Genomic DNA, 27,588 nt, shown 5'->3' on the forward strand with positions numbered 1-27,588 from the left:
GGGTCGAAGCCCCGCCCCTCCGTCCCTTACTCGCCCGCTGCCCCTCAAGGCGCTGGCGCAGCGATGGCGGAGGCCGTGGAGCGCACAGACGAGCTGGTTCGCGAGTACCTGCTCTTCCGCGGCTTCACGTACACACTGCGGCAGCTGGACGCCGAGATCAAGGCGGACAAGGAGAAGGGGTTCCGGGTGAGAGGCTGGCGGGCGCGGCGCAAGCAGAGGCGGCCCTGAGAGAGCCCCGAGCGGGCTCTTCCCCAACACTCCCCTTAGGGGCGGGAGCAGCGCTGTCACCGGGCTGGGGGGCCTTCGACTTCAGTGCGTCTGGCCCTCGCTTGGCAGATGAGGAACTGAGGCCTTGCGAGGAGGGTACAGTACTTGCCTGAAGTTGCCTAGCGAGTCAGGAGCATCGCTGAGGCTGGAGCCCGGGTCCCCTAACTCCTGGTTCAGGGCTCAGTCCTCCACCCGAGCCTTCCAGCAGGTGCTGGCCCAATCGTTGGCTGGGATGGTGATAAAGCTTTCCGAGTTAAGGCTGGGTAGATGGTTGACTATGGGCAAGGCAAATATTTTGTAGCTAACTACAAAATACTTCCGATGGCATTGGGAGCAACGGGGTCTGCAGCCCGAAACGATGGCCCGGGGTCAAGTATCTGCAGTATTTGTTAAAAATGGCCTTGTCGGTGACTCATTGGCAATTTTGCTTCAGCAGTTGAGGAAGACCTCTGCGCATTTTAATGCATTATGTTTCCCCCGCTAAGATGTGATTTTCCGTTGAGAAGTTCTTGGAATTTATACGTGTATGATTGCTGACTTCAATGAATGTTGGCAGGTGACTTGAGAGAAAGGAAGTGAGCTAGCAACAAGAGTGTCAGCAGGGAGCTAGGAGACCCATTGCTTGTCTTGCTGAAGTTGGTGGCTACTTAGTGGCAAGAGCAAAGCATTACAGCTCTCCAGGCCTCAGTGTCTGATCTCTAAACTGGGGGGTGTTGGATTGGTATTGGTAGCCATAAACCTTTTCCACACTGTGTACTCTGGTGTAATTGCTTCTTAGAAGGAGGTGACTTCTTTGGCTGACATTCTGAGCAGCGGCAAGGGCTTTGGGGGTGCTTGGATGACTTGAAGGAGTCAGTCAGTGCACCCTCTGGAATGGTGGAGCAGTGGGGAGGAGTCTGTCTCACTCTCTCCTTTCCAAGACCTGGACCCGTGTCTCTTGCTTCTCGTGTCAGTGTTTTTATACCTGAAATTTCCTCACTTACTAGAGGATCAAGCCATATATCTAACAACAGAAAATAGCTTAAAAGCTATCACATTAATAAGTTTTTCAAGTTTTATAGATTGCTAACTGAAAGGTTTTTTTTTCATATCCAGAAGCCACAGCAAGAGGGAAAAAGCTGTATTCACTCTGGGAGTGAGGGGAGGATTCCCTTCTGTCCTTCATCGCCTTCTCTCACCAGGTGGACAAGATTGTGGACCAGCTGCAGCAGTTGATGCAGGTGTATGACCTGGCTGCCCTGCGGGATTACTGGAGCTACCTGGAGCGGCGGCTCTTCAGCCGCTTGGAGGATATATATAGACCCACCATCAACAAGCTGAAAACCAGCCTGTTCCGCTTTTATCTCGTCTACACAATTCAGGTGCTTGTTGGTTCCGGGATTTGTTGGAGGAAAAAGTTATTTGATCCCAAAATAGGCTTTCTTTTCACCACCCAAGGAGGACTCTGTGTTACTCTGGGAAAGTGTGGGACAGTCACCGGGCAAGTTATTAGTGACCATTTTCCTAATCTTTCCCCCCTTCTCATCCGGAGATCATCTGATTTGTCTTCCTCGTTCCTGTTTCTCTTGTTTTAACACGTAAGCCTGGCTGGTGTTTTAGAGACTATAAGTAGCTGGGTTAAAATTTGAGTAATAAAGATGAGAAGCTGGCCTGGGGAAATAGTTACAGTATTTGAAAATCAATTAGGAACTCGTTTTTAGGGTAGCATTTATTATCAGCACTTAAGTTTAAGCCAGCCTCTTTGAACTTGCAAGGAATTCGAGAAGAGAGTGATGATTTCCTTCATCTTTTTCGAGTTTGTAGATCACGTTTGGCCACTTACCTAGCTGGTATCCAGAGGCTCCCTGTTGTACAGTGACGAAGAATCTTACCCTCACTCCTGTCTCTTCCCTTCCATGCTGCCTCCTCTGTGTCTTGGCAGACAAACAGGAACGACAAGGCCCAGGAGTTCTTTGCAAAGCAGGCCACGGAGCTGCAGAACCAGGCCGAGTGGAAGGATTGGTTCGTCCTGCCCTTCCTGCCGTCCCCAGACACCAACCCCACCTTTGCCACCTACTTTTCTCGACAGTGGGCTGACACCTTCATTGTGTCCCTGCACAACTTCCTGAGCGTCCTGTTTCGGTGCATGCATATCCTTTCAGCTGCCTGGTGCCGCGGGCCTCGCCTGATGCAGCCAGACAATGTGGTCACTGATGCAGCCAGACAATGTGATCAGTGGTCACTGCTCTTGATGCAATCACTTCTGCAAAGCGCCCGAGGATCATGGTCATAGGTCATGTGAGGGGGGCTGGACAGACTGTGGTTAGTGTTGTCGGTAGGCCAGGGACTCCTGAGTCTTCATTCTCACACTCTGCTGCCGAAGTAATAGCTGACATGCATGACTGGGCGGGGACTGTGGTAGTAGTCGGGTGCTAGCGCTGGACTCTGAGAGGAGCCCTCAAATAGGGCTGAGGCCCTCTCTCAGCTGATATAGGTGTTGGTTAGGCAGCTGCTTCTCAGTGAAACCAGCCATCCTCGAGAGCACCCTCTCTGTGTCCCTCAGGACTTCGCTGGCCTTGTTGGGATTAGGTAGAATGTGAGAACACTTGCTAGTCGGGAACTTCCTCCCTATGTTAGTGTTTGGGTCGCTTTCTCTGGCTGTGACCTCAGTGTTCCTCAGCTTGCCAGAAAGTAGAGCCGCTCTAAGAATATGTGTGTGGTTGCGTGGGGAAGGAGAGAATGTAAATCGCTTACAGCGTACCATATTTCCCATTTTAGCATGAAATGCCTGTGGTGCCACGGCCTGGGACCATCATCCCTTGCTGTTGCTCCCTAGGCTGGAATTCTAGTGGGGAGAAAGGAGTCTGGTTTGAGTGGGGCTGCCTGGTGAGTCACTGATAAATGGGGCGTTGCGGAGGCCCCTCCACGGCGGCCACTTTGGCCTCTGGGAGGAACATCTGCTGGTGGAGGTAGGAAGGGGGCCCTTTTCTTTTGTGCTGCGGCTGCTGTGGATTCCGCTCTCATCAGCTTTGCCTGGAAGGGGGCCCTTTTCTTTTGTGCTGCGGCTGCTGTGGATTCCGCTCTCATCAGCTTTGCCTTTCTTCTGGCCTTGCTCCGACTCTTCATCCAGGAGGCCTTCACATGAAACTGGCAGGGGGTTCAGGCCAGAGCTGGTTAAGGCCACAACCACATGGGCCCTCTAGAGAAATTGAAAATGTCCCTCCAGGTCTTTTCAGCGCCAGACGGTGCCCACTGCAGCCACGGTTCACTTCCTCAGCACTGAGGCCCTGCCTGCTTTGTGCTCCTCCCGACCGAAGCTGTTTGAGGTGCTTGGGAAAGACTGACACCCTGACCTGCAACGTGGGTGTTCCCGTGGTGGCATGTGGCCGTACAGCCTGCAGAGAGCTTTCTCTCCAGTCTAAACCTTTGCCAGGGAGAGGTTCAGTCTGGGTAGGGGAAAGCTGAGAAGCTGATCCTTCTGCCCAGCTGGTGGAGCAGCTGCAGCCTGCCTGCAGAGCCTGTGGCCTGGGCTTGCTCTTAGCTGAGTGTGACTGAAGCTTAAGCTGGCTGTGAAGCCCACGGATGTGGCTCTTTGTTGCTGGCGTTGGGAGAGAACTTCAGGTTTGAACTTGTGTCCTCTCTGGGGGCTAGCCAGGCAGATTGTCACGTGTCTGTCTGTCTGTCTGAACGAAGTAAGGCCAGGCCTGGCTTCAAGGGAGAGACTACTTCGTAAGGTCAAGAGGAACCCGTAGCACGTCTGTGCTTCCCTCCCCACCTCTCCTGTTCAAGGGTGACGCTGCTGTGTCAGGAGTTTGGGAAGGCCTCTGAGGCATTTCAGAAGCAGGCTTATTCTTTAACTTCGTGCACCAGTCCCCGTGATCCTGAACTTTGATGCGGAGTGCCAGAGGACCAACCAGGTTCAAGAGGAGAATGAAGTTCTGCGTCAGAAGGTTGGTTCTGAATGCACTTGCATCTTGGGAACGGCTTCCACTTTCGTGTTTGAAGTCAGGCAGGGGCAGGGGAGGGCTGGTTAAATGTAGGAAAGCACTGCTCTCGGACGGAGTGGCACCAGAAAACCAGGGTCGGCACTTGGGGGCTGTCGCAGGCTCTGAAAAGCAAAGGCGACGTTCACGGTTTAAGTCATGTGTGTTGCATGATCAGCAGAGCACCAGCAAGGAACCTTTAAGAAGGAAATGATAATTGATGCGTTCATGCCACCTGGCAACTGACCCGTTTCCATGCGGCTATTACGTACCCCCCCCCCCCAGTCCTTTTCCACGTGAATCCACAACTGGATTGTTTCCGACCCAGATTGTATTTCAGTTGTTCTGCTCAGCTCTACGTTCCTCTAGTTTAGAACAATGATAGAGCCCAGGGACCCGCATTTGCCTCTACATTTTGCCTGAGGAGCACTTACCCGTCCTCGAAATCAAGATATCTTTAGAAAAAGGAAGATTTTTCATCACAAGAAAGATTATAAATGGTTTAGATTTGGGGTTTTAAGCTGCTTGGGTCTTGGATGGGTGTGTGTAATTTTCTTCAGGCAAACGGTCAGAAATGCTGTTTAAACCCCATTGAAAACACTTTTCCGTGAGAGTTCCAAAGTCTGATTTTGTAGCTTCCCAAGAGCAAGGCAGGACTGGGTGGAGCTGTTTTTCTCAGTGAATTCAGGAGGAAGCGAGTCCAATGATAAAAGGGAAGCGAGTCAAATGATAAAAAGGAAAAAAAAGCGGGTTTTGTGTAGCTGACGGGTGTAGTTTCTCACCTCACTGTAGTCAAGTAACAGCTGCACTTTCCCTTTCGTCCCGTCTGCAGTCAGCAGAGAGTAGGACATGCTGAGACTGAGGGCCTGTGGCCTCTGGAGCCAGTGGGGCTGGGTGTAGGACCTGCTGTGTCTAACCATCCCCATCGAGGTGAGGTTATGAATTAACTCGGCCCCATCTCTACGTAGCTTTTTGCACTACAAGCTGAAATCCACCGACTAAAGAAAGAGGAGCAACAGCCAGAAGAGGAAGAGACCTTGGTCCAACACAAGTTGCCTCCTTATGTCTCCAACATGGACCGCCTGGGGGACTCGGAACTGTGAGTGTGTGCATCTCGTGGTTGGGAGGGCCTTGCCCCCTCCTCCCCTCTGTCCCCTGTGCACGTACCTGGGGAGCACCTCGCTGTGGCCCCGCTGCTCCTGGAGGTGCAGAATTGCCAAAGAGCCTCCTGCGCTCACTTCCTTGCTGCCTAGCTTTCTGCGTGAGCTCCCCTGGCCTTGCAGGTCCTCTGAGCCTGTCCGGCTCTGCCAGGCGCCTGCACACCCAGGTCTGTGCAGCCTGAATAAATAAACACAGCCGTGTCCTAAAGCCGTGGGGAGATTTTATGCATTGAAAGCAGTACCTTGTGATTGGAAAGATAGGTAACTACACGTTGGATGCCTTCCACAGTGGAAACAGGCTCCTGTGTGAGGGTTTGAAGAGGTAGGCAGGCTGGGGTTAGGTGTGTGAGCGACATGAGTCAAACAGCCAGCTAACCAGGAAGCCCAGTTGATAGTCATAACAGTAGTAGCCGTTGAGGGGGTGTGGGCACAGAGGGGTCACAGTGCACGAGTGGGTGAGTCAGGTCCCAGCCCTGCAGGGGACCAAGTCTCGCACCCGGCGAAACCGCTCTTGTTTCTGAGCACCATCTGATGGAGATAAAATGCAAGCCCAGAAATGTAATTTAAAAACTTTCAGAAGCTGTGTTAAAAAAAAAAGTGAAAAGCAACAGGTGATGTTAATTTTCATGCAAGATTTTATTTAAGCCAGTATATCTAGATTATCGTTTCAAACATGTCAGGAATATACACAGCCTCTGAGCTTTTACCTGGGCCCTCAAAGGAGAGCTGCAGACCTCAGGCAGAGCCAGACAGGTGGCCGGCTGGCTCTTCCGTACGTGCAGTAGCGCTGATGATCACGCCTTACAGCCCGGGCTTGGCCCGGGTCGCAGCGCTGTCCGCAGCCCCGCAGGTCTGCACTCCGGCTTCTCCCCCGCCCTCTGCAGCCCTGTGACCTTGTGTTGTGTGTGCCTGTCCAGAGCCATGGTGTGCAACCAGAGGAACACCGCCCTCTCCCAGTCACCTCGCGTGGGCTTCCTGTCCTCGCTGCTGCCTCAGAGTAAGAAGAGCCCCTCAAGGTTGTCACCTGCCCAGGGCCCCCCTCAGGCTCAGAGCTCAGCCAAGAAAGAGTCCGTCAGTGGTCAGGTAAGCACAGGTCCCGCTTTCCTAGCTCCCGCCAGAAGGCCTCGGACATCTGACCGTCCTTTCAGACCTACCTGTCCAGGGGAGACGTGTTTGCCTTCCGCTTAGGGCTGATTTTGTGGGTATGCTGGTGAGATCTGAAATTCACACCTCCTTCCATAGGCAGTGGCAGTTCTGCAGGATGAGTTGAGAGGGGGGGTGCAGTGGAGGGACCGAGGGAGTAGGGGGAACCCCGACTCAAGGCACTGTCCGCCCCCACCCCCTCCAAACCTCGCCTGCGCTGGAATTGCACGGGTTGTAGACGGATGTGTGCGTGCCGACCAAAGGTAGCGCCCAGTCTCAGACCCACGTCTAACCCATGGACGTCTCTCCTCGCCAGCACGTGCCCCTCTGACCAGTGCCTGAGTCGCGGTGCCAGCTCTCAGAAGGCCCCAGCTCTGGACACTCAGCAGGTGGAGGGGTGGACTGCAGAGAGAGGAAGTCACTCTGCGGGGTCCCCCCTCTTCTCAGAGATCGCCTCTGCTCTCAGGAGGGCTTGTGACTGTGATTTGGTGGCTCAAGCTTCTGGCATTTTCCACTGTGGGGAATGTAAAGTAGTATGTAGGAAAAGAGCACATTAGAGTTACTTCTGAAGCGATGAATTTCTTGTACAAGTTGGGACTTACTGATTCAGCAAAGGGATTTGACTATTTTTTCCCATTGATAGAAGCTTGCAGAATTCCTTTTCTGCTAGTGTAGAGTATACCGAAAACAGCCACGGGGCCCACTGAAAGATTTCTCTGGCAGAGACGGTCAGGATTCATCGCTTTCAGAAATGCCCCAGAGCGGAATTTTCACAGGCCCAGTGTTCCGCTTTATTGCTTCGCTCTCACTGCGCTCGTGTAAGTTACAGATAAAGTGAGCCGGCCTAGTCCTGCCCCCGGGCTCGAGGACAGCTACAAGGGCCACAGCGGTTTGGGGCAGCTCCCTGCGCCTGGAAGGCAGGGGGCTGCCACTGGGCTGTGGGGGCTTTTAGTGGGGTGCTTGGGTCCAGGACCGCTGTTGAAGGGCAGTGGCTGAGCAGGGTACCAGGCTAGAAAGAGCGGGGGCTTTGGGGTCGAGTAAGTGTGCTTTCAGCGCCAGCTCCTGCTTTGTCACCCTTGCTCAGGTTGCTGAAATTCCCCCCCAGTTTGCTTGGGGGTGGTAATAGTAGTATTTACTCCCTGGAGGGTCGGTGAACGAATTGAGCTGATCTAAGGGCCCTTGGTATAGATAGTGCTGGGCAGATTATAAGGACTCAATACATTTTATTAGTAGTAACTACTACTAGTATTTTTTTACATTGATTCTAGAGCGAGGGGAAGAGAGGGAGAGAAACCCCAATGTGATAGGGAAGCATTGATCTGTTGTCTCCTGCACGCCCCAGGCGTGTGTCCTGCCCGAGAATCGAACCCACAACCTTTTAGTCTGCAGGACGACACCCAACCAGGCGAGACACACTGGCCAGGGCAGTAGTTGCATTTGTGAAGGTGCCGGCCTGCCCAGAACCCCGAGTCAGTTCCGAGACCTACAGTGCCAACAGCACGTGGTGACCATGATCTTAGCATCCATGAGTCAGAAATCAGTCGTGGTACCGACGACCGTTTTTTTGAAATTCAAACGTATTAGAATTCCAGTCTGAATAAGTTTTACTGTTCGCTTTGCAGACCTCTTTCCAGGGCCGTCTTTTGTGCGTGTTACAGACGATGTAGGGAGTGCTAGGTCCCTTGGAGTGGGCAAGAAATGACGCCGTTCGAGTGTATTAAAAGTATTTAAAGGAAAACACAGAGAGAAGGTTTTTGGGGTGAAGCCTGTGGCCTTGCCTTTTAGGTATTCAGGATCCAAGTGTTGTAAAGTGAGGTTGAAATGGGGTCGGGAATTTCTTTGTATAGTTCACAGTCAAGAGACGAAGGTAAGAATGTGTAGTTTGTAGCAAACCTTCCTTACCTTGCCTCTAGGATACATTCAAACAAAACTCGGGGCACCTCGTGATGTGTCAGATAGAGGTTGCCCTCTTTCCACTTCCTGAGTGGAGATGACAGATGTCTACGTCTGAAAAACCCAGTGGTTTTTGAAACCACTCACCAGTGGTTCCATTCCTTGTGTTTTGTGTGTGTGTATTTTTTTTACTGATTTGTTAATTAGACGCAGTATTGATGTTTCAATTCTAAAAATAACTAGTAGAATTCAGTTTCAGGATGATCAAAGAATTTCAAAGTCAAAGGCAGTTTAAAGTCAGAATCTGGCCCACCCTCCTGTTGGGTGGAGGGGCACATTCTCTGGTTGATTGCCTCCTGTGATGAGGCGCTCACTCCTTGCCAATGTGGGAAACATTTGCCCATTGTAAAGCTGTCGTAGAAACCCCTATAATTTACACTCACTGAGCTTAGCTTTGCTTTCTGGAGCTCCTCAGACCAAGGCTTCTCTTAGGACACCCTTCCTGTCTCTTCCGTGCTAAGCCCTCTGCTCGTCCCTCCCTCTCCCCACAACTGTTTACACTTAGGGTTTGTTTTCTAGGCCCCTCACCATCCCGGTTCCCCTCCTTTAGGGGGGACGTTCTGATTTTTTAATTCCTCTATTATAACAGATGACCAAATTTAAGTGTATAATTTGGGACGCTCTCTTACCAATACCAAATACAGTAGGTTGTATGATCAGTTCCTGTGATTTTAATGATATATTGCTTTTATCTTGGTAGAAAATGACCCTGGGTGGTTTTTAAAGCCACATTGCTTTGTTAGCACATCTTAGGTGTCTAGCCTTTTTCTCACTATTACCAGAACTTCCTCTTTTTCTTTTTACCAGTAAATTAGCAGCACATGAAATGATGAAGCTTTCCTATTTTAAATATTGTTTGTATGTATCAGTATAAGTTTCTGTCCTATCCGTATTTTGCCCACTTGTAATTAATTGGTTGCTGTAATGGTTGTCATTGTTACTGAAATGTTCATGGCATTGTAGGTGGCAAAATAAAGGGTGAAACTCTCTCTGTGCTTTCAATCTGAATCTGGAGGCAAAATATAAACAACCAACGGAAGGAGCTGTAAAACCAGGGTTCCCAGGCCCCCTGGGGGATCCTTAAGACAGCAGCCCCTGAGGGCATCTCAGCGCAGGCTCCTTGGCCTGAAGTTTTCCTCCCTCCCTCCCTCCAGCCCTAATTCCCCTCCTTCCACACCCACTCAGTGAGCTGAGGGACTGCATGTGGGAATTACTTGTTACAGAGATAAGGTCTAATTGGCTGTCAGGTAAAGAAAACAGAGCGTCCACAAACATCTGTATTCTCAAATTACCTCACAGCTACCGAGACATCTGTAGGAAGTCCAGCTGCCCTTGGGGCTGTTCCTTGGTTCTCGGCAGGCTGGGGAAGAGGGCGCCTTCTGGCCCATCCATCAGCCGGTGATTTCTGTGTCTCAAGGGCCTGTCTTCTGGGTGGCTTTATTTTGCTTCAGGGGAGATCAGATTGCTGGGACGAGTTTCCTGTCCCATCTGGATGACTGCCCGCTAAGCTCTGCTCTGGCCACGGAAAATTAATTTATAGCCTTCTTCAGAGTGAGAAGCCAGGAGGTCTGGTGATGAGACATCAGTCAAAAATCTCTCTCCTGAACTGCAGGAGAGAGGGTCGGTCATGGGGAAATGTGACTGAACATAATTTGGGCCATTGCAGTGTTCTTCTGTGAATGCAGTAAAGATTTTTATGAAGGGTGCTCTTAAAATGAAACTCTGAATTACTGGGTAAGTGGCAGCGAACGCTTACTTAAGTTGGATACATTTAGCTTGATGTGAATGTACCTTAGTCTGCTAATTAAAGTGTCTTGTGGTCGGTGGCAGTTATCAGCTCTGAGCACGTTTTTAGCTGTTGCTCACACTTGCTTAGGAAGGAACTTAGATATGGTTTAAGGAAAGGATCTCTTACGAGCAGGCTCTTGTCGGTCACATGGAGGTCAACGGCTCTCCTGGTATGAACTGGCCTGTCATTATAAAGACAGCTCTGAATTTGTTGTAGGGCCGTTCGGTGGTGCCTGTTGGAACATTCATTTGCATTCTGGCACACGGCCCAGTCCCCGGCCTGATGATGTGCTGGACAGCATCCTTGACTTCTGAGGGAAGCTCCACTTGGTACTTCTCAATCTATTTTCTGCCCATGCTGGGGAAGTGTTAAAAATGGCATGTGTGTCAGCTAGAGGAATTTGAAGTCTGTCCTAAGCGTCCTTGTTCCATCAGTGTGGGCCAACTGAATTGAGCATTCTTCTTTTTTTTCGACTTATTATATATTTATTTTTAGAGAGGGGGGAAGGGAAGGAGAAAGAGTGGGAGAGAAACATCAATGTGTGGTTGCCTTTCCTGTGTCCCCCACTGGGGACCTGGCCTGCAACCCAGGCATGTGCCCTGACTGGGAATCGAACCGGTGACCCTTTGCTTCCCAGGCCCGTGCTCAGTCCACTGAACTACACCAGCCAGGGCAAAGTGAGCATTCTTAATACCCAGCATTAGAAAAGGAAAAGACACCACTTCTCAGGCGCAGTGGGTACACAAGGAGAGAACATAGTGTCTGTCTCCCTTCCGTAGCCTTTCCCACCCCTGGTTCCAAGGGCGGACCCTGCTGTGGGCTGTGTGCCTTTCCTGGGCATGGATGCAATTTTATTTGGGTTCTTTTCCTTTGCTTCGCAGATACCCAGTGTGAAGATCTCTCGGTCGGGCTGCTAAGTCTGCCAGACCTGTAGGTTCCAGGCTTTTCGAGCCTTCCTCCCTTTCAAGCATCCCCCCTCTGTAGAAAACAACTGTCAGCCCAGGGCGCTGATCCTCCTTCTGCCCAGCACCGTGTCCGTGGCTGCTGTGGAGTTCCCATGACCACCTAGGCGTCCAGAAAACGTGGCTTCTACTGCCAGTTCTTTCTACCAAAATGTTAGGCTTTTGGAGAAGTGTTTGGAATTCCTTATTTCTAATTTTATCTTTTTGAGGCCGTTTTTTTTTTTTTTTTTTTTTTTGATAAGTCTGGCTAAAGGTTTGTCTGTTTTGTGCATCTTTTAAAATAGAAATCCAACTTTTAGTGTCATTGATCCTTTCTGCTGGCTTTTTCGTCTCTATTTTATTTACTTCTTCTCCTATCTTTGTTATTTCCTTCCCTCAACTAAGCTGGAGATTCATTTGTTCTTTTTGTAGTTTTTTGAGGTGTACGTTTCTTTTTTTCCTTAGTGTAGATGTTTATTGCTATGAACTTCCCTCTTACAACTACTTTGTTTATTTTTATTTTCTTTTCTTTTAAGATTTTTTATTTATTTATCTTTAGAGGGGAAGGGAAGGAGAGAAGGAGAGAAATATCAATGTATGGTTACCTCTCGTGAGTCCTCTGCTGGGAACTGGCCTGCAACCCAGGCATGTGCCCTGACTGGGAATCGAACCGCAATCGTGTGGTTCGCAGGCCCACGCTCAATCTACTGAGCTATACCAGTCAGGGCCACAACTACTTTTTTTAAACAAAGATTTTATTTATTTATTTTTAAAGAGAGGGGAAGGGATGGTGAAAGGGAGAGAAACATCAGTGTGGGGTTGCCTCTCACGCACCCTCTACTGGGGACCTGGCCTGCAACCCAGGCATGTGCCCTGACTGGGAATTGAACCAGCGACCCTTTGGTTCGCAGGCTGGCGCTCAATCCCCTGAGCCATACCAGGTAGGGTTATACCTACTTTTGTTGCATCCTGTGAATTTGGGTTTGTTGTGTTTCCATTTGCATTTATCTCAAGATGTTTTATTTCTCTTCTGATTTCTTCTTTGACCCATTGGTTGTTCAGTGGCATGTTGTTTAATCTCCACGTATTTGTGAATATTTTAGTTTTCTTGTAATTGATTTCTGGTTCTATGCCACTGTGATCCTTGATATGATTTCAGTCTTCTTAAATTTGCCAAGACTTGTTTTGTGTCCTAACATATATGACGAGTCCTGGAGAACATTCCGTGTGCACTTGAGAAGAATGTGTATTCTGCTGCTTTTGGATGGAATGTTCTGTAAACGTCTGTTAGGTCCTTCTGATCTAATGTGTAGTTCAAGTCCAATGTTTCCATATTGCTTTTCTGTCTGGATAATCTAGCCATTGTTGAAAGTGGAGTATTGAAGTTTCGTACTCTTCCTGTATCGCTGCCTGTTTCTCTCATTAGGTCCGTTAATATTTGATTTATGAGTAGGTGCTCCAGTGTTGGATGTGTATATATTTACCATTGTTACAGCTTCTAGATGGATTCACCTTGTTATCACTATGTACTGACTTTCTTTGTCTCTTATCACAGTCATTGGCTTCAAGTCCCCTTTGTCTGACACAGCTGTAGCTACCCCTGTGGACTTCTCCCTTCCGAGCAGTTTGCCCTCTGGATCCCTAGGTGTGAGAAGGAATCAATGGATTTGTGTAATGGGGGTTGACACCCTTGGATCGCCACCCAGGGAGGGAGTACACCCTCCTGGGGCCCTGTGACAGATGCCATGGCTCCCTCGGGCCCTCTGTGTTATCAGTTGTTGTGCCCGCCTTTCCTTTTGGGAAGTCAGAAGCCTTGCACTTTCTAAACCAGTGGAACCTGCCCAGTGTTCCATGGACCACGGGGTCCTTCCCTACAGTGGCCCCCATTGGGCACTGAGAGAAGGGCCTGGTCTTAGATCTGTTATCTAGCTTCAGGACTGTGACATCTCTTATCTCTTCTACTCAGTGTCATTTTCTGCCCCATGTTCCTTTCGCGGACTCGCATTCTTCAGGTTTCTCAGAGCATGGAGCCGCTGTCAGAGCTGGGTGTGAATTTCAGCTCTTTCAAGTCGTGCCCATAGAAAGCACGTAACTCAACCTCCCTAAGCCTCGCTTCCTCGTGTCCAAATAATGTCTCCATCTTTAAGGGAATGTTTGTAAAGTTTTTAGCACGGTGCCTTGCATATGTAAGATGTAGTGAATAAAATATACCGGTGTTACTGTTGTCGTTGTTGTTGGTTTTCTTCTTAGATTGTTTCTTTTATCTTGACAGAGAACTCTTAAAACAAGAGTTCTGCAAATTTGGCTTATTTGGGAGAACTCTTAAAACAAGAGTTCTCCCAAATAAGCCAAATTTGGAGAATCAAGTACTTTCTCTAGAAGAAACATCTGTTACAACATCCATAGACATCCCTGGAGGTTGCTTCAGTCAGAAAAACAAAAAATAACAAATACCTTGCTGGTCAGTCACAGTAGGCTCCAGTCCCTTGTAATTTCCTTTCTTAATGGTTCGCATGACTCCGGGGTCTAACAGATTCTATGTAAATCATCCTACGCTGTTCTAACATCAGAAATAGCAAGCAGCAGGGCTGGAGAGGCCAGTAGGCTTTGGGGGAGTGTCTCTCTTGACTCAGGGCTTGTGTATAAATGCGTTGCAAGAGGTCGGCCTCAAAGCTGAGGGGCTGTTTGCATCCCTATCCCTGTAAAAAGACGGTGGGGGATATTTTCCCATCACAATTTGTGGGAATAAGGTTGGAAAAAGAGATCCTGGCCAGATAATCTGGAAGGGAGATCAGGAGGCAGCTCCTTTTGAAAAGGGTCTTAATTACCCTGGCTGGTGTGGCTCAGGTGGTTGGAGCGTCATCCCATATACCAGAAGGTTTGGGGTTCAATCCCTGGTCGGGGCACATATGGGAGGCAACTGATTGATGTTTCTTTCTCTTAAAAAATCAAACTAATTAAAAGGGTTTTGATTAAGAACCTTCTCTCCATGGGAGTGGAGTGGGGATTATTGAATTTATTTGCTCTAAGCTTGGTCGACTTGACCACTCTTATTATGAAAAGGAGACACAAGATGCCAGTTTCCTTCCTGTGTAATTCATCTTGCTCAAAGGCCCTTGAGTTGCCGATAATTTCTATTAAGTATTTCTGGTTGCCTAGTCAGCATTTCCCAATACGTGAATATTTGTTCACATTAGCCGGCTTAGTCATACACTTGACCCAAAAGGGTACTGTGTTCCTCTCCCCCTCCAGAGAGGTGATTGTATGTTGCAGAATTTTTTTTTGTATCGCCCCAACGTACTGTTGCTTGTCAATGTTTAGAGCACCAAGTGTCGGGGCTGACCTACCTCATCATCGTTGCTTAGTGAGCGCCGATCTCTTCCCCCTTGACTAAAGGCAATTGTTGTGATCAGATCAAGGAGGCATATGTCCACCTCCTTCCAGGTGGCCGTGATAAGGCAGGCGGAGGAGGGCTGGTGCCCTGTCCTCTTGTGACGGAAGGAGAGAACAGAAAGGAGGAGCTCCAGAGTGCCACGTTTCACTCTGGACTTGGCCCACCAATGGGAGGGCAGCATTTTAAGTACCTGCTCAGCATGGCCAGGGAGGACACTTCCCCAGGAGCTGTTAGGTGGAGAAGCCACTCCCTGGCTTCTTCTCCCCTCCTGGCCCAGGTGTCTTGGCGCGAGCACAGACAGGAAGAGACTTTTCACAGCCTGGTGTCTCATCCTCCAGACCGCTAAGGCCAAGGACCCGGCATGCGGGCCCAAGGATGGGAAGAACCTCTTCAGTGGGCTGGCCACTGGGGAATCGAACTGGTCACAGCACCGTCAGCGGCGCCTGCAGGATCACGGCAAAGAAAGGAAGGAGCTCTTGTCTACGACTTTGCAGGTGAGGCTGGTCCTCAGCACCCCATGCATGCCCGAGAGGGCTGTGGGAAATGGTGGGGTGGGGCAGGGCCCACCCCCATCCCTCATGCTTTCTGCTCGGGTGTGGAGTGTGGTTTTGCTGAACTGAGATTAATTGCTTGCACTTTCGTTGTTCATGGTTTGCCTGGCTCTCCGGTGGCCCCCCTTGGTGACGCAGCATTTTCTAAAGAGGGGCCATAAAATGCCAACTGGAAATGTTCCCACAAGATGAGTCCTGTGATTAAACCGGTTTGGGGCGCCCTTGCATGCTGCGTTTCTCTCAGGTTACTTGTGCATATTAATGTTGGCATGTCATGGGCTCCCAGGTTTGGCAGGACAGAGACCTCTTTCCCTTGGTTCAGCGCCGAAGCCCCAGACTTGCTTCATCTCAGGATCCTTGACTCCTGCACCCCAAGGCCTGTCTGCCGGAGTGGCTGCCCAGAGGGCCACATGTCCACATAGTGTCATTCTGCAACCAAGCCTGTGCCACACTGAGCACTGGGACTCCCCTCACTGCTGAACATGGGGCAGGGTCTGCTCTTTGGGCAGTATAAGCTGCCTCCACTTCCCTCCAACACTCCGGGTTGAAGCCCACGGGATCTGCAGCCCGAGTCTCTTGCCTGGCCCCTTGTTGACCATTTATCTCCTCACTGGAGCTACTTGCCTGTTTTAAAGGCCTCAGAGGCCTGGTCTGTCAAGGTGGTGTCTCCTGACTTTCTCAGCAGGGCCTGTGAAAGAGCAAGGTCTGGAAGCAGGGGGCTTTGGGAGAGCAGGCACCTGCCCCTGCTGGGCTGGCTGGACCCTGCTCTTGCAGTTCAGAGGTCACTTTTCTGGGTCCCGTGACCACCGAGAGTGTCCCGTAGTGTGCTGTAGCCTGGCATCCTCACTGTCCTGTGGTGCGTGCCTGCACGTGGCGAATGGCTGGGGACCAGCGCAGACCTGTCACAGCTGACTTACCCCCCCCCCTTTGCTTGGCACAGTGTGCAGAGAAGAAGCCTGAAGCCTGTGGCCCGGAGCCAGAGCCCTACCCGGAGCTCCACGGGGAGGCCCCGGAGACGCTGACGCGGGCTGCCCCGGCCGGCCCGGAGGGTGGGGGGGCCCGCCCGGAGCAGCCGTTCATTGTGCTGGGGCAGGAGGAGTACGGGGAGCACCACTCCTCCATCATGCACTGCAGGTGGGTCCTGGCGGGGCAAGGCCAGGGGGAGCACTGGCCCCGACGGGGCTGGCCTCCTCAGGACGCCGTGTGTGTGCGTGGGTGGCTGGCAGGGAGTGTGGAAAGCGGGTGGCTCCTGAAGGACCGTGGTCACACCTCGGAGTCGGAGGAGGGCCGGCCGGCTGCCGTCTGCATGTGAGGCTGTCCCGCTCAGAGCCACGGTGGGCCCCGTCCGCCTCTCTGTCCTCCGGAGCACGGGACCCTGTGTCTTAGAGACAGTCGCCTTTTATTTGTACTCCCTAAGGCTCACTCCATTTTAATTTGCTTTCTGTTGGGGTTTTAGATAAAAACAGGGTGGGGCAAAAGTAGGTTTATAGTTTTGAGTACACAAAACAGTTTATTCCTGTGCTATTATGTATTAGCTACTGTATTATCTTTCATACAAACAACTGTAGACCTACTTTTGCCCCACCCTGCATTTGCCATATACAGGTTTTTACCTGCACATGGTAAGAACATGGCCTTTCATGAGGAGACCCTCACAGAGTGTAATGTTTGGAGGGGAGGCGGGACCCTCGCTCTCGCGGCCCTGATGGGCCTCAGCACATAATAGGTCTTTCATAGGTAGTTGTTAGACAGTGAATGAACAGAGATTTCTAGAAATAGTCCACTCCTCACTGGAGTGTAGGCATTTCGGGATGATTTTCAGTAAGAGAAAGGCAGCCCACAGTCACCCAGCTGGTGAAGGCAGAGCAGGGGCTCCTTTGTGCTGTTTGCTCTAACTTGCTGCCTTCGCAAGGGCCCGAGGCTCCCGAACAGCCTTGCCCGTCGGCCCAGAGAGAGCCATCCAGCCTCCCTCCAGAGTCAGAGAGCTTTCCTCTGTGTCTTGGCTTGAATCGTGTCTAGGGCAACACACGGGCGGGTATCGTTTTCCGTAACCCACGGGTGGAGTCTCCGTTCAGATCCGTCAGTCACTTGAAGTGGCCTCTTTCTGGCGACACTGGCAGTGGATGTCGGGCACGTAGGGGCCGCCCCAAACAAAGCAGGAGTTAAAGCGAAGCTGAAGAAAACGGATGCAACCAAGAGATGCAGCGAATGAGGCCGCTGCCAGGGTGCCAGGGCGTACTGTTTAACAGCACGCGGTTTTCTTAGTGAGTACAGAGAATGCACAACAGTAAAAAGCATAGTGAATACATAAGCCAAATAAAATTAAAAAAACACAGCCAGAACGGCAGAGAGAGCAACCATCTGAATTAGCTGAGGACGACGGGCATTGACGGCTTCCCCCTCCCTTTCGTCCTAGGGTGGACTGCTCGGGGAGGCGGGTTGCCAGCTTAGATGTAGACGGGGTCATCAAAGTGTGGTCCTTCAACCCCATCATGCAGACCAAAGCGTCCTCCATCTCCAAGTCGCCGCTGCTGTCTTTAGAGTGGGCCACCAAGCGGGACCGGCTGGTGAGTAAACGCCTCCTTGCTCACTCTGCTTCTGCGAAGGATCCCTCCCCAGGCTGTCCAGCAGTGGTCAGCCAGCACAGGCCCCAGTCCAGGCAGCCAGGCCAGACCCCATCTGGGCTCCCTCTTTGGGAATTCAGGGACCACAGGTCCAGCACTGTCCCTGCAGGCTCCTATGTGGGGTGGCTGGGAGGTTACTGGTTCAAGAAGAGTTGAGATGAGACCACAGCATCTGGAGCACCTGGAGCATCTCTCTGGTGCCACCTGGAGCATCTCTCTGGTCAGGCGGTAGAGGGCGCCTTCCTACCTGTGGTGGTCTGGGGAGCGACGGCTTACTTTCTGTGCTGGCCATCAGTCCTGCCATCCGTCCCAGTTCCAACAGCCCACCCTGACCGGAAGCCCTTCCTGTGTCAGGGCCGAGGGAAGTGGCTGAAGCTGGTCGGGGAGGGCGCCCTCTTTGGCAGTGCTTCCCAGGGGTGCGATTGCCTGCGTGAACAGTACAAGGGTTCTTGTTCCCTCTGGACTTTAATGTTTGAGATTGGCCTAAGGAGGCAAAGTGGCTTTGTAGTTTTTTGTTTTGTTGTGTTCCATTTTGAGGGGATCATAGCAGGCAACCCGAGGGGCAGACCTTGTTTTTTAAATAATTTTGGCAACTGCAGGCACTCCAGTTACGATCCTAGGCCCTGGGGGTGCACAGGGCACACTCAGTGCTCATCTGCCAAGGGGATGCTGGGATTTAACATGGGTGGTGTTCCTTCGGGGGTGGGGGGCTCCCTGCAGACCGGCTTCTGGAGCTTTCTTCCGGTGATTCTCTATCTGAAGCTTTTCGCCAAGCGAATCATAAGGTCCTGAAGGCAAGGATAGCTTCTTCTCTTTTTTTCTGGAGGCCTTTACATGCTCAGAGCCAGAGCTGTCCCCAGACACCCAGTGGCCCACGACCACCCAGGGTGGCACCCAAGGAGGTGGTGGTGGGTAGGTAGGTCAGGAGGGAGAAGGAGAGGCTGGGGCAGCTGGGATTTAAGATGACAAGAAAAGGAGGAAAGAACGGAGGGTCTCACTTAATCAGCCAGAACTTTTCCGGGTATTTGTGGGGCGATGCCTCCCTCCCATCCCCAGATTCCACGTGTGGTTTTACCTCTGTTTGAGGTTAGCCTTGATGGCTGTATTGACTTTTTAAATGGGGTCGCTTTTAGTCAGATCTCACCTGAACAACCAGGATAAGTGGATGGCGCCTCCCCCCTGCAGCCCACTCAGACCTCACAAGAGAGGCCCCCTGCTGGTCCTCCGAAGCCCTCCTCCTGCCGTTTCTCACCCCTCCTGGCCCTTGTCTTTCCAGCTCTTGCTGGGCAGTGGTGTGGGGACAGTGCGCCTCTACGACACGGAAGCCAAGAAGAATCTCTGTGAAATCAACATCAACGACGACATGCCCAGGTGAGCTGGAGGCCACGCCCCTCCCTGTGCTCTGCGGGCAGTGGGCGGGCCCTTTGCTGAGCCTTGGTCCCACCTCATGCCTCCCCTCCCCGTGCTGTGTTGCAGAATCCTGTCTCTGGCGTGCAGCCCCAGTGGGGCCTCTTTCGTCTGCTCGGCTGCAGCGCCGAGCCTCCCTTCCCAGGTGGACTTCTCGGCCCCGGACATCGGCAGCAAGGGCACTAACCAGGTTCCCGGCAAGCTGCTGCTGTGGGACACGAAGACCATGAAACAGCAGGTACGCGCCCGCCCCCTGGTCTCTCCGGGGCTGCCTCTCCTGGGGGTGTGCAGAGCCCGCGCTCCCTTTGCTTCTGTGCCCCTCCCTCTCTCTGCTACAGCCTCCTCAGACTGTGCTTTGTGACACTCCAGTGGGTCGATTGCTGGTGGCTAAAGTCATTCAGAATTGTGCTTCGAGTTTAGAAGCCACACAGAGCCTCCTAGAGGGCTCTTGTGGCTTATTTTAAATGCTTTCTATTTAAAGACTGTATCTATGAGCAGTTTGAGGTTCATGGCGGAATTCAGAGGCAGGCACAGCCATTGCCCCCATCCCCCGCCTCCTCACTGCCTGCATCCCCGCACAGCGGGGCACTCGCTGCTGCTGCCCCCAGGGACACATCCTCACCCAGAGTCCCAGCTCCCTGCGGGTTCTGCTGTGTGCCGTGGGCGTGGGTGGACGCACAGTGACACGCAGCCACCGTCACACAGCGGTCTGCACCGCCCTTGCACACCCCTGCGCTCTGCCTTCTCATCCCCGCCTTGGACCTGGCAGGGTACGATCTTTTTACTGTCTTCATACTTTTGCTTCTTCCAGAGTATCATATACTTGAAATCATATGGCCTTTTCAGACCGGTTTCTTTTATTACACATTCAAGTGGTGTACTTTTCAGGAGACAACTGGTGTCTCCCTCTACCTCCCTGTTAACTTAGAGTCGCCAGTTAACTATATATATAGTTAACTTAGAAATTACAGCAGCAGCTAGACGTGTGAGGACACACGCACATTTTTCACAAGTGACAGTCATGGGACAGCCGGCGATTTCATGAGCAATCAGGAACTGAGGACCCTTCCCACCCGAGCAGTGACAGGTGCTCACAGCTGTGGCCCTGAGCCCTAGGACGGTGGTCCCCGACCTTTTTGCACGAAACGGGGACCGGTTTCATGGAAGACAGTTTTCCCACGGCGGAGGGGTGCGGGGTGGAAGGGGAGACGGAGCTCCAGTGCTTTGCGTAGCTTCGCTGGCTCCCTTGCCGCTCACCTCCTGCTGTGCAGCCCGGTTCCTAATGGGCCTCGGACCAGCCTGGTACCAGTCTGTTCCCCCGGGGTTAGGGGGCCACTGCCGTAGAGAGAGTAAGTGATGTTTCCACTCCCCTGTTTTTAAAGGGCAGTGATGTTTCTTCCTAAAATCAGTTTGGTGCTCAGAAGCGGTGTAGCTTTTGTGTGGAACTGCTTCCTGATGGTACGGGACAGACACCTGAAGGGTCTCGTCGGCGGCTGTGCTCCAGGCGTCTGGTGTGTGTCTCGCTGCCCCTGCCCATGTGATGGCACACGGTCCCACAGGGAAGTCTCACAGGTGGCTGAGCCTGTCAGGGGCACACAGGGGTTCCTGACCCCGAGGCCCAGCCCGTCTGTTGCTCCTCTGGTTTTCCTCATCTGGGCCAACGCATCTCACTTGGGGACCGGGTGCCTTTCCGGGCCCGTGCTCCTCCCTCACCTACACAAGCAGCCTGTGAGCAAACACTGACAGTGTTTCCTGTCTGACGACTCCTCCGCGTTTCCAGTGACGCACCCGAGACTCACTCTCTGGTGTCCCTCAGCTGGACAGCTAGCCGCAGGCCTGTGCTACTGTGGCGCCCACCCCTGCCCCCAGCGCTGCCTGGGATGAGGAGACCCTGCTGTATGTCCTTCCTGCTCATCCAGGTGTCCCGTCTGCATCCCCCCGGGGCCCTGGGCACTATGACGCTGCCCCCTGCCCAGCCCACTGGACTTCCTGTGCTCACCTGCAGCTCGGGTCCTTCCTGATGCCGTCCCCTCCCTAGGAGGGCCTTACCCCACCCCCTCCGGCAGAGCCTGCCCACCAGCGCCTGGTCGCTGCTTCTCCTCCCACAGCCCCGTGTTATTAGGCCCCCTTAATCTCGTTCTTGCCCTGTAGGGCACTGACCACAGTTTGCAACTTTAGGTTTACTTGTTATTTAAAAATTTTAAATTACACATTGAATATATACGGAAGAACACTGAACCCATAGGTGTGCAGAGGGCAGAGGAAAGGCCACAAGATGAGCACTGTGCGCCACTGTGGCTTAAAGATGGAGTGTCCCGTGCTGTCCACATGCCTGCGCGCTCTCCCCAATCTCGGACACCTTCCCCTTTCTGACGAAACTTTTCTTCAATTTTGGTTTATTATTCTGCTACATTGTAAAATTTAGTTGGCTTTTTTTCCTAGCTCCAGTTCTCCCTGGACCCGGAGCCCATTGCTATCAATTGCACAGCCTTCAATCACAATGGGAACCTGCTGGTCACAGGGGCGGCTGACGGTGTCATCCGGCTGTTTGGTAAGCCTCCGCGCAGGGGCCCCTACCGAAATGGCCCAGGAGAGGGAGCTGGACTTTTGCCAGCCGGGCTGTAAGCGAAGCTGCAGTTCAGGGTGCTCGTAAAAGAACTTAGTACGGTTGGTCAGAATTGGCTGTTTCCGAACCTTTGCAGTCACCCTGCACATGTCTGTGTCCGTGTCCTTCGAGGGAGGGGTGCAGCATAGCAGCCCTTCAATCTACAGCTGTTCCATGTGAGTCCTCCTGACCTGAGTGGGACCCAGGAGGACACACGAGAGTAATGCCACCCTGTCCTCTCAGCGTGGCTGGTTTGATGTCCCCATGAAGTGTCAGAACAGGGGTGCTGCTTGAAGATCCCCATGCCAGCCGACCCGGGAGGCCCAGAGTCAGAGAGCCTGAGATGGGATGAGGGCTGTGTCTTCAGCAGATCCCTGGTGGGGAGTTAGAGACCTCCTAGGAAGGACTCCTGGGTCCTCCTAGACTTACAGACAAGCTCAGGCTCCACCCCGGGATTCCTGAACCTCACTCTAGCCCCAGTGAAAGAAGCTTCTCTTTAAGACAGGTTAGATAGCAGATTAGACACAGCAGAGGAGAGAATGAGTGAGCTGCAGCTCCCGGTGACCCTCGTGGGCAGGGCTCGGCTCAGTGAGGCCCTCTGCCTCCCAGACAGATCCCCTCCGCTGGGAACAAGGCGGGAGGTGCCTCCTGCCCCGGGCAGATGCTGCCCGGGTCCGGGGCGGGAATCTGATTGTCGTCTCCGCCTCATTGCCGCAGACATGCAGCAGCACGAGTGCGCCATGAGCTGGAAGGCCCACGGCGGGGAGGTGTGCTCCGTGGAGTTCAGCTACGACGAGAACACCGTGTATAGCATCGGCGAAGACGGGAAGGTAGGTGGGCGCAGGACGTAGGTCAGGAACTTCCCTTCCCTGGTGCAGGCATCTACCTGAGCATCTGGAGAGCACCAGGACAGCTCAGTGGGCGGGTTTGAATTCTGACCACGCCCTGTCCTAGCCCTGTGACCTTGGGCCTGAGTTTTGTCCTCCATAGAGTAGGCATAATAAAAGTAACCAGCCTCACAGAATCTTTGTGAAGGTCAGAGGCAGCTGGCCATTCTTCCGAAAGGGGAGGAGCCACGTCCTTCTTCCCGGTTGTAGCCAGTGCCTCACGGGGAAACCACGGGAAGAGGACTTGTGCAGTAAAGTCCAATTTCCTGTTTGTTGGGGTGGCGGTCACACCCAGCAGCCTGTCCCGGGGTCGGCGGAGAATTCTACACAAAGCTGTGTTCATAACTGCACTGCTCGTGTGCGGTTGTTTGCACTGCCAAGAAGCTGAAAGTGGGTCAGGAATCGGTCTTCTCTACTTTGGGAAGTCCTTAGTCAGAAAACCCCACGTGGGTCCTAACCCTAACAATAACAAGAGCACCAGCCGCAATAGTAACGGTCACTTGAATCCTTCCCCCTGCTTGAGAGACAGGCATCCGCGCAAAAGCTGTTGCCTACCTACCCTTTGCCTCCTGGGGTCAGGCCAGAGAGGAGGGTCACACTGTGATGTCAGGGTGCTGACCCTTTCTCTAGAACTTCTTCCCTGAAAAACGCTTGCATTGTGTTGGGAGGAGATGAGACTGTGGGCCACCCTGCCACCCGTCCTGGTGGGCCCACAGCCTCCACCCTGGGGGCCAGCCCGCTGCTGAGAATGCTCTGCCTGTGCTCTGTGCTGACAGTTCATCCAGTGGAACATCCACAAGAGCGGCCAGAAGGTGTCCGAGTTCGGCCTCCCCACAGATGCCACAGGCCCCTTTGTGCTGTCTGGTTACAGTGGCTACAAGCAGGTTCAAGTTCCCAGGGGCCGGCTGTTCGCTTTCGACTCGGAGGGAAATTACATGCTGACATGTTCTGCCACCGGAGGCATCATCTACAAGGTACCTGGGGGTGTCGTGGTGGGTGGGGCTCTTCCTCCCCAGAGGGCTGCGCCAGGCTGAGCAGGGCCTCTGTCCCCACCCCTGCCTCATGTGGCCCGGGAGGAGCCTTTGAGCCGGGATGGACTGTGCCCGAAGCCCCCTTGCTGCCGGGCTGGTTCCCAGCTCAGGCAGAGCAGTGTGGAGGCGGGGGGAGGGGGGGGGCGGGGGGGCAGAGAGCCACGCGCCTGTCTCCACTGGTCCACTCTCTGTCCTCTGACGAGACTCTGCCCCTCCTCTGCCTCCTTCCTTTTCTATAATAATACCTGTTGTGGAAAACAGAAGAAGTGGGGAGGAGGGCTGGGAAGTGCGTCGGTTTGGGGGAGCTCGCTCCCGACAGGTCAGTGCTTACGTGGCCCCTTGTAGTGACTGTGACCCGGGGTAGATTCATCATTGCACTGGAAGTCCCATGGGTCAGGGGCGTTACAGCCTGTGGCTGAGGCAGATCTGGGGGTGGGAGCTGTCAGACTGGGACGTAAGTTGTCCACTTTGTTTTTCCCCTCAGTTTCTCCGTTTCTCATGTCAGAGCTTCTGTGGTTCATGCATCTCCTTTTGCGTAATTGTATGAAATCATAAACACCTTCTATTTTACTAGTATTACCAAACAGACAAGTGATGAGACGTTGGGTTGGCGGCCTAAGCACACACCTACTTCCAGTGCCAGGTGCTCTCGGTGGGCAGCCTCAGCATTAGCTCTGCCCGACAGCAATAGAGTGGGTAGAGTCACTGGGTGGGAGGTCCTCTGCTCCGGGGCTGTGTGCGCTCAGTGCCCTGGCTCATCTGTCAGTGGACGGCACTTTCGGGGGGCCCTGTGGCCTTGGCCGTTGGTGTGCACCCAGGACGCAGAAAGTCTGATCCTGCTTCCCTTGCACTCACACTGGGAAGAGAACCGGGCACCAGCCGTGAGACAGTGCAGTGTTGGGCGTCTGAGTAGGGGAAGCCGGGCCATCAGGGAAGACCCCTAGGAGGGCAGCCTGTGGATCGAGGCCTTTGGAGGAGGAGGAGGAGGAAGAGGAGGAGTTGGAGTCAGGAGGAGAGGGAGGCAGGCCTTGCCGGGGAGGGGGAGGGGAGAGAGGAGAGGAGAAGCAAGGGGCCTTCTAGACTGTGGAGCTGGAGCGTGGCCCCGGGAGGTCTGGGCGCACTTTCAGCGAGGCTCCTCCTTCCCACAGACGTGAGGCTTTCGGTGGCTTGTGCCCTCTTTAGCGCCACGAGTTCTTGTGATTATTGTTGGGAAATACTGTAACGCTTTTTGTTTGCAGGCTAATTTTATTTTACTATTTAAACGTTGAGTTTCAGGTAGGCTCTCCTCTGCTCTCTGTATGATTTTTATGTGTTGCTGTATGTATGCTGTGTGTATGTATGCGTGTTTGATTTTCAATCATGCAGGCTTTGTCCTTTGTCCGGATCAGTTTATATGATTTGCACTCAGATTTTCTCTGTAACCAGTTAATGGGAGAAAAGATCTTCCTCTGTATATTTTTTTAAATGCCAACAACGGGGTCTAATTATTTAAGGGGTATAATGAATTTCAGATGCCACTTATAATCTGTCAGCATTTTAGGACGTTGAAAGATGTTTTCTCCATGAACACTGTGTACCTCCAGTCTTTTGCTCATGGTCGGTGCCTGTGGGTCCCGGTCTCCCTTTCCTCACTGCCTCCTGACGCCTTGCACCTGCCCAGGAGGCCTGGCCTGCTGGCACTGTGGGGTGGAGCAGAGGGGGCTTGTGCATTGATGGGGGGCCCACTGGGGCCAGCGCATTCCGCGTTCTGGGTGCTGCAGGCTGGCCACACGGCAGGAGCTGCCCCACATGCGCCCTCTTGCAGCTTGTGACCCCTGGGGGAGCGGGCCTGGAACTGAGAAGGGGACATGTGACAATGCTCTGGGGCGGTGACCATGGTAGGGGAGAGCAGCAGGGGTCGGGCGGGGCCCCCAGCAAGTCAAAGGCGGCAGGGGAGATTCTGTCTTTTGGAGACTTGTTGTCCACTTCAGGTGAAGGACTAACTGTAGTCGGGACAACGAAGGTGTTTCCCAATCCAAGAAATTAAAGAGGCTTTCTGGAAAGGTGGGCATGTGTGCCCAGGCACATCCTCAGATTGCGGGGGAGCCCCCAGGCTCAAGGTGGTTTAGGGGGGTATAGTGGATGTATTTGTGAGTGGTGTGTGCTTACCATGCCCCCCCACCTGCCCCCCTGCTCCTGTCCTCTTACAGCTGGGCAGGGATGAGAAGGTTTTGGAGAGCTGCTTGAGCCTGGGTGGCCACCGAGCCCCTGTGGTCACCGTGGACTGGAGCACGGCGATGGACTGCGGGACCTGCCTCACTGCCTCCATGGATGGCAAGATCAAGCTGACCACCCTCCTGGCCCATAAAGTGTGACGGGGACACCTGGGGGACTTCCTCGGAAGCAGAATGATCCTGGGCACAGGGAGAGATGGGACAGGAAGACTCGGTGCCCCACTTCCGGCTCCCGGCCAGGGCCCGGAATATTCAGGGAAAGGCTGTTTGGGGGCTCGGGATGCTGTCCTGTGCAGTGACAGAAACGGGAGCCCCATGGAGTGGCGGCATGAGTGCCCCGGAGACCAGCACCCCGGGCTGTGCAGGAAGCAGCACACTGCAGACAGCAGGATATGGCCCCTCTGCCGGCCCAGGAGAGATGGACAGTATTTTGTACATATTTGCTCAGTTTTCTTCTTTTTCAAAAAAACAACAAACAAAAAGAATGCTCCAGTGGTTACCCGGTGTCTTTGCAATGTGTGTGCGGCAGAGTGTCTCCCTTCACTCTGCACCCGGAGGGTGAGCTGTGAGCCCGGGTCTCCCCTGCGCCCCGCGCCCCCCTCCCCCCTTCACCAACTGTGGGCGGAGCCCTGCCCCGTGTTTTCCTGTTGCTCCGCTGTGGGAGGGTGCCCTCTCTTCGGTTCCACTGGCTACCTAAGGTTTGTGTTGTTCCTATTTCTTTGGGCCACAGGCAAGGAGGCCATAGTATTCCTTCTGACCCCTGAGAGCTGGTAGCTTCTGTTACAGGAGCTTCTCCAACTGGGGCGGGCTCCGAGCCTGCTCCGGGCTGCCCCTCTCCACCTGGTGGCCGCGGTTTCCCAGCACGTCTGTCACTGGTCCTGTCATTCAACTTCACTTCCTTGAGGTTGAATGGCGCCCCCCTGCTGGCGCCCTCTGCTGGCGAATGGCCCACCCACTGCATCAAGCTGGCCAAGTTCATCCCCCTGTGTCCCCAGCCCTGCGGGTGGCCTGCCTTCTGCTCCCTGGCAGGGGTGGGACCTTAAAGAGTCAGACGCTCTCACAGGGGGAGGAAGAAGGAGGGAATGGCTCCCCTTCTCCCACTTCTGTTTCCCTCCGAGGCGGGAGGCACAGTCAGCTGCTAATCCTGTGGTGGGATTTCAGGCCTGTGCCTCAGGCTCCAGCACTTGGCAGGGGCAGCCCTGTTGGCCAGCTGCTGGGAATGGCCATTATAGAGCTTTGGGCTACGGCCCAGTCATGGGGTGCCGGACTGGGGTGGGGGGGGCAGTACTCCCAGTTCCCTGCTTTTGGGAAACCATGAATGAATTAACACAAAGCCTTGGCTTCATTCTGCTGGGAGTTCTAAAGGGAAAGTGGGGAAGTGGTCAATTATGAGAAAACACCAGAGACTTAGTATAAGTACTTACACATTCCTACCCATGTCTGTCCTGATAATCCCCCCTGGAAGGAGGAGAACCCAGACTTGTGCATTGGTAATTTCTCTGCCTTCTGCGTTAGGAGCAGCAGCCTCACCCACCCCCCTCAGTGACCCTGTCGGCCACGTGACACGTGGTCCTGTGTTTCACTTGAGCAGGAGAACTCATTGTTTAACTTTTCTCCCAAGTTTTTTCTCAGTTTCTGCCTCAATTCCCATTCTCTCTTAT

At 53.1% G+C, this 27,588-nt stretch overlaps 1 protein-coding gene across 1 annotated transcript; it reads left to right on the forward strand.

Annotated features, from left to right (window-relative positions):
* On the forward strand, window positions 1-26,426 carry WDR91 (WD repeat domain 91). The gene is made up of 15 exons (XM_037049149.1): window positions 1-186; window positions 1,449-1,628; window positions 2,189-2,396; window positions 4,114-4,196; window positions 5,198-5,328; window positions 6,307-6,472; window positions 14,948-15,103; window positions 16,101-16,294; window positions 17,577-17,727; window positions 19,061-19,155; window positions 19,261-19,429; window positions 21,634-21,742; window positions 22,514-22,626; window positions 23,460-23,657; window positions 25,904-26,426. Exons 1-15 carry the CDS (start codon window positions 64-66, stop codon window positions 26,066-26,068), a joined length of 2,241 nt encoding a protein of 746 aa, XP_036905044.1. The 5' UTR covers window positions 1-63; the 3' UTR covers window positions 26,069-26,426.
* Window positions 26,427-27,588: the final 1,162 nt, after the last annotated feature.

This window comes from Sturnira hondurensis, unplaced genomic scaffold (assembly GCF_014824575.4).
Source record: "Sturnira hondurensis isolate 20B ecotype Veracruz unplaced genomic scaffold, ASM1482457v3 Scaffold0006437, whole genome shotgun sequence".
NCBI classification, from domain to species: Eukaryota; Metazoa; Chordata; class Mammalia; order Chiroptera; family Phyllostomidae; genus Sturnira; species Sturnira hondurensis.

Coding starts and splice junctions, on each gene's coding strand:
- WDR91 (XM_037049149.1), top strand. CDS start 64: ATGGCGGAGGCCGTGGAGCGCACAGACGAGCTGGTTCGCGAGTACCTG. Junction 6,473..14,947: donor AAGAGTCCGTCAGTGGTCAG/GTAAGCACAGGT, acceptor CTCATCCTCCAG/ACCGCTAAGGCCAAGGACCC. Junction 19,430..21,633: donor CGAAGACCATGAAACAGCAG/GTACGCGCCCGC, acceptor TTTTTTTCCTAG/CTCCAGTTCTCCCTGGACCC.